The 12,359-nt window shown below is 40.5% G+C and overlaps 1 protein-coding gene across 1 annotated transcript; it reads left to right on the forward strand.

Moving 5' to 3' along the window:
* Positions 1–268: 268 nt before the first annotated feature.
* On the forward strand, positions 269–11,643 carry LOC119726979. The gene is made up of 5 exons (XM_038198833.1): positions 269–365; positions 2,386–2,503; positions 3,142–3,283; positions 8,479–8,769; positions 10,005–11,643. Exons 1-5 carry the CDS (start codon positions 331–333, stop codon positions 10,625–10,627), a joined length of 1,209 nt encoding a protein of 402 aa, XP_038054761.1. The 5' UTR covers positions 269–330; the 3' UTR covers positions 10,628–11,643.
* Positions 11,644–12,359: the final 716 nt, after the last annotated feature.

Below are 12,359 nucleotides of genomic sequence, written 5' to 3' on the forward strand. Positions count from 1 at the left end.
ATCTAAAGATTGAATGCTGCGGTCAAACTATTAGCACAAACACAAGTTGTGCCCTATTGCACATTCTATCATCTAATGTACATTAAATCATGGAAGAAAGGGTCCATTACACAGTGTTGAGTGGAAACACATGTATTGACATTGCCGTGTTGTTGTTTGTTACTATAGTGATACAAAGGTCAATTCATTTAACAATCGTATTCCCTTCATTGTATAAAAAGACTGCATGCCAAAGTTTCTTTTCAATTCATTGGCATGATTGATAACTGAAATGTATGGCCTTCTATTAAAGGATGATTCAAGTTTCTGAAGAGCCATAGCGACAAGATAATGGACATGAAAGTAGAATCTACCAGAAGTAAAAGGCAAGTATGAAAGCAACAACAAATCTAACTATTTAATTGAATGATCATGCTTAGGATTCCCTCCTTAGTTTTTTCTCCCCTGTTTTTTTTTTAATTTGGAAGTTGGACTTGTTGGGTGTTGGGGTGTTTGTTTGTTTGTGTTTGTTTAAAACTTCTCCCAGAAAAAAAGCAACAAAGGTTTTTTGAAATTTGGAACTTACCTTTAAACTCATAACAATTTAAGTAAGATTTGAGGCTTTGCATGGTGGAGATGAATGAAAGGTTTGTGGAAACACCATGCAGGAATAAATTTCTCAAACTAAAGAGAATGGTTCTAAAAAGAACCAGAGGTATTTAAGCTTGACGTCCGGTCAGTATGCTCTGACCGCCTTCATAACAATTGGATTGACAAAACCCTTCCCTCACCCTGCTTTCATAGGAAAATGTAGTGAACTTAAAGTAAAGGCCACAAACCATTTTTTTTATTAAAAATGGGGATTCTAAACATTTTCATTGATTTATTTGATAATGGTATGTATATATGTGAAAGTCCATCACACATATTTTGTGATTAATTGAATGAGAGAATAAATGTGTGCTTAGCCAGTTTTAAATATATCTTTTGGTAAAAAGTCCAAAAAACAAAATTATAAATTTCCAATGATTCTCTCTATACAAAATGTAGATTTAGATTGATGTAAATTTTCCTTAAAAGTTGCAAAGCCTGATTTCATCATATCATGTTCTCCAGCTTGCATGAAGGACCATCAATCAAACTTTCTTTCTATAAGTTTCACAAAGATCAGTGCCGTCGTTTTGAAATGAGAAGCATTGTTTTGAAATACATATGCCCAGGGACAACTGTATTCATAACTTTTGGTATTTTTCATGATATCCACACCGTCTCGACTGTATCAATCAAGCAATGCATGCACGTTTAAAGTGTCTTTAATTTAAAGTGGTTCCTATCCATTACGCTGTGCAGTAAACAATTGCATAAAAGCCTCCTTCACGAGTTGTTAATTAACAAATATAATCCTTTTTGCCGGCTCCCATTGGTCGATATCAAGACCCACGCCATGTCATGCTGAGTGACGCTAATGAGTATGCTAATGTGCCCGTCATCATTGTGTGCCGGGCTGAAATCAGTCAGCCGTAGGCGCTTTGCTAACCAATGCACATGGTTGGGTCGGCAAACAATTGTTTTGATCGTCTTCAAAATTTTCCTTATAGATGGTTCAAAGTGATCACTAGCGTCCGCAACAACAGATTAAGCTGAAATTCGGAATATACTTATATGATATAAGTGTTCAACTACTCCTGAAATATCAACTTCGGTAAATCCCTAGAAATTGGGATAAATTCATACATTTGGGGAAGTTTTCGAACGATTTCTTCCAGACTTAAAGGTCAGCTTTGACAGTAACCAGTATTGATGTTTCGGCATCGATGACGGCTTTTTTTTTTCACTGACATGAAGTTTAGAATTTCTTCTTCAGTAATGTAGTAACATTTCAATCATACCGAGCATATTTTCTGAGAAACACAACTTTCAAAAGGCCATTTCTTGGGGGTTCACGAATTTCGATGCTCTGTTACAGCGTCTTAGTACGTAATCAGATTAGTTTTCCCTTGACAACGACCGCCGCCTTGCCATAGCAACCATATGGCTGTATAATCGAAACAAGAACTTACCCTGGACTGCCACCCTCCCCCCTCCATCCATGAAAAAACTCTGGCATATTCACGCATGTACCCGGTATATCACAATGATTATTGTTTGCCGGTTGTTGTCTTGTTCCTTTCTGTGTATTTATCAGGAATTTCATTTCTACACAGGTGGAAAGTGCTATAGAAGAACTTCATCCCTACTAAGTGATAATCTAAATTCTAATCTTGGAGACAATTAACCTTCTGATAACCATTACATGTAGACCTGTCTCATTGGCATGATTGGGGATGAAATTCTTCTACAGCACTTACCACCTGTGTAAAAATGAAATTCCTGATATATTTCAGTGTTTGCTTTCATTGTGTTTAGGAGAGGAAGCAGTTTGCAAAACAGTCCCTGTGATATTGACCAAGCAACAGACTCATCAGATGTATCCCAATCTGGTTCAGGCCTTCTGTCTAGAAGACCCAAACAATCCAGGCATATGGTACGGTATGATAGGACTCTGCCAATCACTCCCTCCATTCATAAATACAGCAAGTCAAGAAAAAGGAGCCTCATGGCTTTGTCACAGTACCAATTTATCATGCACAGCTTGAAAAAAATACAAAATGAGGACAAGTATTAAATATTTGACATGTTTAGTCCAAACCAGATGCTTCTGGGCTAGAGCTTGAAATGGAGAAACAACCAAAAAAGCATGTGGAGTGCTTTTCAGATTTTGTTTGGAAATTGACAAACTCAACATTTAAAAAAAAAGTAATTTTGCCCCAAAGGGGATTGTTTGATTGATTTGAAGATGTGCATCAGCAAGAAATATATTTCTCTCACCTAATTCAACTACAGAGTTGCTGCAATTACTGAGTTTCAGTTAGCAGAATGTTGGCAAGCGAAAGTTATTTTCAAACATTAATCTGTCATTGTAAAGGGACAGATCTGTGTTTTCATATTTGAAATACACTGACTGTATATTGTACAAGTTGCCAAAAGGTGTTTTGACAGAACACAAATGTTCCATAGACTACATGCCTTGAAATATTGTTGACAAAAGTGTTGCATTGATGACATGTACATGTATTTAGTGTTAACCTTTTTTACTATTTCAGGCATCATCACCAGGCAGAGCCCATCATCAGAGCCCATCATCAGAGAGCCCATACAGCACCACAGCATCAAGAGGGTAGACTCAGCTCCAGCAGTTCAAGTTCATCACTTACAATTGACAGTGGAGAGGAAAGTAACCAATCTTCTGGCTCATCTTATCAAGGTCAGAAAACACAACACATTATATAAGTAGGGCTCATGCACAACAGGGGCGGCGGAACCGGGGGGGGGGGGGGGGGGGGGGGGGGGATTTACCAAATTGCCCCTCTGGGGAAGTTAAAGTGCCCTCTCAAGATGAAAACAAAACTGGCCCTATAACTTTAGATAATTGCATTCAGTAACCATTTCCCAAAATGGTATAGAGAGTTTTGATTTGAACGAGGAATATGAAAACCAAGCCCCCAAACCCTAACATAATGAATGCGTAGTTTGCATATTGGCCGGTGTGAAGAACACCCCCTATTTTGGAAGATGGTACCAGCCCCCCCCCCCCCATTTTTTTATAGCATTCCTCGTAATTTGGAAATATAGTTCAATCATGTAACAAACTTATTTCCCATTTTGATTGTGATTGACGTTTGAAACTTCTTATTTTAACTCCGAGTACAAAAAACTTTGCGCGCACAACAGCGTTACATGTATGTTTATAGGCCATGCAAGTCGGTACAGACCGGTCCATGCACTCAAGTATCACGGCAACAATCTTCTGCCCTGTGGACTGTATTTAACTCTGTCTCGACGGTAGTATCGCATTGCAGATTTCAAGAAACCATACATGAGTTGGAAACTTATAAAAAAGTGCATTCAACCATCCTAGTTCCATGATTATCGGTCAATGCATTGCGAAGTTGCAATTCTTTTCATATTTCCAATATTTTTTTTCTTTACGAAATAAATTGATATCATTTCAACACCATTCTACACAAGAAACAATCAAATCATCCTGATTTTGGTATTTGTGCATGTAGCAGCAACCGGGTATGACGACCCATTGTTTGATCTATCTTGTCTGTGTATGTATTTTCCGTGTTCAAGAGTTCATTTTGAGATCGCACTACTCGTATTTGGAGTGATACATGCAGCGTGTTTCCTGAAATTTTCGACCGTAAAACGAGGTCTGTTGGCCGCGCACCACACATGCACAGTGCATCACACACTTCGGTGTTTTGGCCAGCTTCCCGTCTTGACTACTAGCGTTGTGCATACCGGTATGATGCGAGCGGCCTGAATTTTCCATTATTTTTTAAGAATTATCAACGTAAATATGTTGACAATAATTAAGGTAGATTTTATTCACTTTTTGTGGCCATTTTGTGTATAGCTTTCGTAGTGCAATGGAAATAGTTCGGCTAAAACTTCACATATAATTGAATACCTCATTCAATCTGCATAACAAAATTGGCCAAGATTTTTTTTTTTTCGACCGACCGACCTATTTTTGAAAGGCATGTAATCGGAAGCAGAATATTTTCTTTTTTTTCCGGCCTTAGGCATAAGAGCCTTTCATTAGGCATATTTTGAGAATTAACCTAGAGACAACACTCGTCTTTGCAGTTGTTATGGATATTTCTGAATATTTGTACCACATTTGATATTATATTTAATCTCATTGCTGTGATAATACCAGGTACTCCAGTGTTTTAATTACGATCGTTCAATAATTTGGACCTTAAAGACTTGATATTAAGCAATCTTTACAGAACTATCCTTCAGGCGTAAGAGCCTTTAGCCATTCAATATACATAATTAAATAACCGCGAGATAACACTCGTCTAATACATCTGTTATAGCTGTTTCTGAATTTGTACCACATTTGATATTACTGTGTTGACTGCCAGATACGAAAAACCACAAAAAACATATTTAGCAAAAGTGGAAACGTACACCTGTGCTGTGCAAGACAACTCCTTCAGGCAAGGGGAGCAATGTTTGTTTCTTATAATTACTGTTTGAGACGTAGAACAACTCGTAGCAGAGCTGACATACTGACGAATAAGCGAAAACCCTGTTTCGAGTAATGCGCATTTGAAGTTGGACATTTTTTGGGGCGTCGTATTTCACCCTTAATGTTTTGATAATAACCCTTTTGGTGTATAATCGAAATAAAATAGGAACGTAGTATCCATCAGGTTACTTATTTAATCAGAGAAGATGTGCAATATGTTTTTATTTGAAGGTAAACATATTCGTCAGTTTGTCAAATTACAAAATCTCTAATAGCCGGTTGCTCTTCACACTGTTTGTATGCTATTCGTCAGTTTGTCAGATCGCGCGTGCACTGTATACAGCACACACGATCCAACAAACTGACGAATAGCATTTGTTGGTACTGTTGCGTTCCCTAATAGCAGTTCATGAAACATTTATTAGAGTCAACAATAATTCAATAAGTTGGAGGGAAACAGAGCTTTGGGGTGACAGTCACACATGTCAATACACTGATTTATTCATCTCTTCACTTTACATAACTTTGTTAGATTTCATCAACCTATAGGTTTCTCTTTTTGTAGTCTTTGGTAGCGTTATAGAGATAACAGGTTGGCGTCTACAAAGTCTATACATGTACTATGTACTATGGCAAAACCATGTCAACCAATATGAACTGAGTGGGCACCGGCACGGTACGGGTTATCGACGGTCAGACCGAAGCGGGAGCGGTCCGCTACGGTGACCGGGGAGGCAACGGCAACTGGACGGGGCCAGCAAGTGTACCAGGCCACACTACAGTTCGAACCAAAGTGTGCATGTGGCGTATTGGGTATCCAAGGTCAATCGAGGCACTATGCGCCAAGGATAGTGTTTATGACAAGACCGGGCTAGCATAGCTGAACTACGGGGGAATGGCTACGGGGAGCCGGCTGGCCACAGCGGGAGCGGTCCGCTGTGGTGACGGGGATGAACTAGCTCTGGCTGGGCTAGAACACCAGACAACCGCACAACATGTTCAAGCTAAGACTAGCAGTCCAATGGCCATTCGAAACCGCACAGCACCATTGGGACTAGTGTATTACTATTTCACCAGCTTCTACACACTCCGCGAGGGATCTAGGAGAAGGATGCTTCATAATAACACTAGTACTAGTGATTGCACTATTACTTCACCGCGCCTCAACCACCAAGGGAGGCCGATGCTTCGTAGTGACAAGAGTCGCACAACAATCGGTCTGTCAGAGTCGAGTTCGTTGCACATCATACTAGTTACCGCACAACATATAAGTTTGCCGCACAACGTTGGGTTTAGGTTCGTTCGCTCTACATTGGTTTCGTGGTTCGCCGCACTGCCGAAAGTGAGGAAAACCTCCGGTATTTATAGGCAGTAGAAGTCTCGGGATTAAATAATGCATGAGCACTGATTTAGGAATTAACCAATAGTAATCTTCCATGTCTAAGGGTCACATGACTAGTCACATGATTTACTAAGAGTGCCTAGTGCAAGAGACTAGAAACGTGTGCATTTACATAAGGGTAAACATGGAGAGAGAAGTGTGCAAATACAGAGAGAGATGTGTGCAAATAGTTAGACCAGAGTGCAAAAGTGTTAACACAACATCTTGAGCAACCTTGATGGAGTGAGTGACAAGCTAAAAGGTTACTGTGTCACAGGTTATTGACACCGCAGGATGTCTTACCACGCCCAGCTACGCGACCACGCAAGGGTAACATTCCATTCCCTCGAGCTAAGTACGGGACTGGAAAACTGGACCGAGAACTCCAGTTAGTGTTCATGGGTAACACACGGGGAGAGAAACGCTCCGTGCCGCTGAGCAGTCTCTCGGAGAACGCCAAAGCACGCATGCAATGGGGAAAGGAACTTAGCTCGCTGGGGCGAAGGGAGGTGTGGTCAGTCGCGCACATGTACATCGCTACATGAATAATGCATACAGTAGCGCGCGTGGTATTGCATCATGCGCTGTGCTTGGTAAGAGACCCTGGGAATAAAAGTGCAAGTTGGCAATTTACGATAATTAGGTAAAATAAGGGAACAACAAAAGACAACAATAAGATTGTGTACTTCATGGACAGAGTGATCCAGAGGGCGCTAGATTTCCATAATCAAGCATTCTGGGTTCGTAACAGTACTTTGAATGCACACCTTACATTAGCTGGTTACCAGCGAAATTCCGTATTCGTCACTATGTCAAATTACGGATTTGTTATTATGATTGATTCGCTACAGGCGGGGCTCCGAATCTCAAAATCCAGGCAAGAATTAAGAATTTTGGCATACATGTAAATACTTGAGAGAGCAACCTTTAAAAACCACAAAAATAACAAAATCTCAAAAGTGCCAAAATGGTCGATTCGCTGGTATGTCAGCTCTGCGACGAACTTTGACTATACAACAAAACTTGACAATTGCCGGTGTTAAAAATTCTGTGTTGTCGTTGCTGCTCGTAAGCGTTAACTGATCTAGCTTCAATCCAAGCGTGTACACGTGCATGTGCCAAAGGATCTGGATCTTTTTTCATTGTACACTGAAATTATGCGCCATATCAGGTAGTGAAGTTTCTGTACCTGGGCAGCCTGGTAACATGGAATGGATTGGGATAGCAAAGATAGCCTACAGGAGAATGGAAAATGCTCTGGCATGACGGAATGTTATGATGACAACACAACTGCGGCTGCTTAAATGCTACATAGGGTCAGTGCTGCTCTATGGATACAAAGCGTTGACTGTCAGTAGAGTGATGCAAGCATGACTGGAGATTGCTGAAATGTGGTTTTTGAGAAAAACGCTGCAAATTTTGTTGGTGGAGAAAGTCTGAAATGAGACAATTTGGAACGTGCCGAGACAACCCGGAAGCTTATGGAGACACAGCAAGTGTGCTTTTTGGGTTATGTGCAAAGAAAATGTCAAGTGGAACACCTGGCCTTGATGGGAAAAATCGCAGGAAAGTGAGCATGGGGACGACAGCGTTGCACACTTCCGACCTGGATGACATGAGCTACCGGTGTTAATATGCTAGATGTCATTAAGAGATGTGTGAACTGAGAAAAGGGTCTGGTCGTCCCCAACACTAGAATCTGACATGGCATTCAGATGGATTGATTGATTGATATCCACTTCAACAAAAGTCGATTATAAACTCGGGGCTTTCACTTTCCAATAAGGAGGTGTATCAGTCACAATGAAGACAAACTTTGCAGTGGACGGTAAAACATCTTGCCTGTTCATCGATCTTCAGATATAGATTGTCAGTAAATTTCAAAAACTATTTTTAGTAAAAAAGGAAGTAAAAAAAGATTCCATTGCGTGCTGCTTCTCTGTTGCTGCTCATCAGTTATTAGACAAGTGTATTTTCTTTACTATGATTTTTTTGCTTGCTAATTGAATATTACTCTTTTTTCCCCATCCAGGGAAACGCCCCAGCACTGGAACCTATTCCTGTCATATTTCTTGCCGAGTATCTCCAGACAAGCCAGGCCATTTTGAGTATCTCCGACCCTACTCTGTCTTCCGTTCCCCACTGAAGCGATCTAGGAGTGTTCCTATAAGTTTCAGTGAAAGTTACCGTTTGCAGCACCCCGACTTGAGTAAAGGCCAGAAGACCTATTTGTGGCACACTGCAGCAGTATACAGTATGACCAACATGAAGGCATTACAGGAGAGGCGCTATAAGCAGTTATTACAACACCAAGTAGATATTGGTAAGAAAGTTAAACAGTGATTAGGATGTAACTAATGTCAGGATGGATTATTGTTCCTCATAAATGTAAGGAGCCAAAAGATCTTCTTGGCCAATACTCCATCACATCATAGAAGTACAAGTACACATGGCAAGCTACACAGTATCCAAATTGAAATTCCCAAAGTGTTAACCTCAGGTCAACCAGGCATTCAAAAGTTTTATAGCGCACAGACATTTCCAGAACGGCAGAAAGCCAGAAATGTTTCTAGATTTGTTTTTCTTTTTTTCCCACCGCGGATGTGAAACACGCTGCGGGCTTTAGCTGCTAATGTTGGTTGGTGGGTGGGTTGGTTGCAGGGGCGTAAATCCCAGGGGGGGGGGGGTATATATCCCCCACTTTTTGACCGGGGGATGGGATATTAAATCACCCCCCCCCCCCACTTGTTTGTGATGAGAAAAATAAATGCGTATTTTGAGGTATTTTCTGAACGTCCTAACAACTGAAAGGTATTCAATCGGACGAAAAAGTTGAGAAACATCCCCCCCCCCCACTTGCAGGCACAGATTTACGCCACTGGTTGGTTGGTTGGTGAACACTTTACTCGGCCATATATTGTATTCATGCAGCTCGAGTGTTACAGCTTTGCATTCGAAGACCGGTTTTGCAAACACTGATGCACATGCGCCTAATTTGAATATTTTTGCATATTAGATCATTTGTTTTCTGTACTCTCACGGTATTGGTACGGGTGCATGCACGGATGGTGCCGTAAGCCGTCTTCACACATTACCTGGCCGCCGTGGATTGTACCACTTGATACTTGTTTGTTTTTTGTTTTGGAAGGGGGCTATTTACATTTTTAAGAGGTTACAAAATAAAGGCAACATGGTATATTTTGGCCCTTACATGTTAACTACATTTTGTAATATTGACTTTCTATCTGATATTGACTGCATTATCTTTCAATTAGCCAATCATTTATCCAGAATGCTTCATATATAATTGCATTCTTCTTGTAGAGGTTAATTAAATACCAATTTTTTTCATTCCTGTTGTCAACATCGAATAGTTTATGCATCAGTTGCAAACCACAGACAATACATCCTGCAGTTTGTCCTTGAGGGGAGTGGCTTGTGCCTTGTGCCAACAGAAATTATTTATCGTACCACATTACCAATATACATGTGATCAGTCAAAGCTTTACATGTATTTAATTTGTATGGTTACATCTCATCCTTTCAATTACTTTGCAGGTTTTCATACTCAAGAAGAATGTGATCGATACCTTAATTACCTGCTTGGCTCACGTAAACACCAGTACATGGCTGACCCAAGGGTATGGAGGGAACCACCCAAAATACCTGTACGGCCCAAATATTTTCATCATCCCCCACCGTCCAAGAGCCAGTCACCTCGAGACTACCGCTTCTTCCCTAGAGGATATGAAGGGTCTACAAAAGATGTAAGTGATGATGACAAAGACAAGACAGAAGACACTGAGAAGTATGAATATCAAGCCAAGGACAAAGGTCAAGCTGACAATTTGAATCAGGGCAAGGACAGACCAACTGATGAGGAAAGAAGCCATACAGATGAGGCAGGTCAACTTGATGGTACAGAGAAAGCCGTTGATGAGAACAAGAAAGATGACATGCACCGTGAAGGTCAAGATTCACATTCAGTTTCAGATGATGAGCAAAGTCTGTCTGAATCCATGCAAGGGGTGTCTCTGTTCTATGATCCGAAACGGAAGACCACAGTTACACGGGGACAGAAAGCGAATCAGGAGGAGTCAGGAAAAGAGAATGCTAACTTGGAGGGCAGTCAGAAATCCCTAAAGATAAGTCATCAAAATTGTTTCTGGGGATCTCTCTGATGTCACCTGTGGCATATTGACATTTCAGGTGCAAGTGACACTCTTGAGGCATGTGCATAAGTGTATTAAAATAGGAGGATTCAGGAGATTTAGGCTCCATAACATTACAGTTGCATACTCTGGATTTCTTCTGCCATGTGTGTGGTTACTAAAAGTAAAAAAAAAAAAAGTTTGTCATCCATACCCATGCAATGCAAATGTCCAAGATGTTTACTCACCTAACTTTGACCTGGTAACCCCAGAAGTAAAGGTCATGGTACTTCTTTTACCCAACAAGGAATGGTATATCAGATTACAGAGTGTAAACAGAACACAGCGTGAACTTTTTTTCACAGGTTTTAATTGAAAGATGATCTTGAATGAACTAAAATCATATGTAACTTGATACCCGATGTTGTCATCTTGATGTCACAGTAATAACTAATATGAACACCTCACGATCAAAGGTTGAAGAAAATTATTGTATGGAGGGGAAACAAGAGTGAAAAAAAAGAAAAAATTGTACAGAAACAAAGGGTGATCGGAGATCCGCTTGATCAGCCAGGAGTGGCCCTTTATTTTGTATACCTTCTTGGCAAAACAGCTGCCAGTCATTAATATATAAAATGACTACTAATGCTGTACCGTTTTAACTGTTTGATAAGTATAAACAGTTTTTAAACTGAAACTTGAACTTGCCTCATATATACTATTAAGTGAGCCTCGTCTGTTTCACCATGGGATTGATCACCTAGAGTTTAAATGTCTTGCACTGATAAGGAGGAGGATAGATGACGCTAATTACCCATCCACTCATTAATGAATTGGATACTTCAGCCAGTGTCTCTGGTAGGCCCATTGCGTAAGCATCATCAAACCATTTGGTTAAGAGCTGACTGACACTGATTAGCTAATAAGGGCTGACTGTGCAAAGGAATGCAAACAGAGTTTATTACAAAATGTATTACCTTATAATAGAGCCAGATCCAGTACAGGCATTCTCAGCAGCCACAATGCAGACTTTTGTCCCAAGCTAACTTCTAAACACAGCTAGACTAGGTCAGAGTGTTGGCCCAGTCATATCAACACGAAGCATTCTTTCATACTGTTCACTGCTCACAGAGTAGAACATCGTTTACAAGAAATTCTTTGAAATAGGCAGCCGTTTTCCAAGCAGCCCGGCATCTCCAAGAACGGTTCATGCAGCTATACATTCTTTTGCACTGACATGCATGGGCGTCGCCAGGATTTTTTCTAGAGGGGGGCAAATTTTTTTTTTTGCCAAAAAATGCTTGTATTTCTCAACACATTCTCGATTTATCAGTTTTAGAGGGGGCAGGGACATTTTGCCCCTCCCCCCAACTCATTAAATTTACACCACTTTGTCTTCGCGCCTCTTTTTCTTTTCTTTTTTTTCTTTTTTTTTTCTTCCTTTTTGTTTGTTTGTTTTTTTTTGCTTTTCCAGGGGGGGGGGGGGGCAAGTGCCCCCCCTTGCCCCCCCCCTCGCGACGCCCATGCTGACATGCATTTCTACATAATGCTAGGTTCACACATTCCTGAATTAATACTCGATCTATCCCGAATAAAAATTCTTGATGGGATCGGGAGAAATTACCCCCCATTCGTTGTTTGTAAGAAGAACTTAAGAATGAAACAGAAATAATCAAAAGCTAGGTGGGAATTGGAAGCCAAATCATTGCGATTAGTACAGAATAAAACCCAATTGTAGCGATTTTGTCAAGAATAATATATG

This window comes from Patiria miniata, unplaced genomic scaffold (genome assembly GCF_015706575.1).
Source record: "Patiria miniata isolate m_02_andy unplaced genomic scaffold, ASM1570657v1 HiC_scaffold_2, whole genome shotgun sequence".
NCBI lineage: Eukaryota > Metazoa > Echinodermata > Asteroidea > Valvatida > Asterinidae > Patiria > Patiria miniata.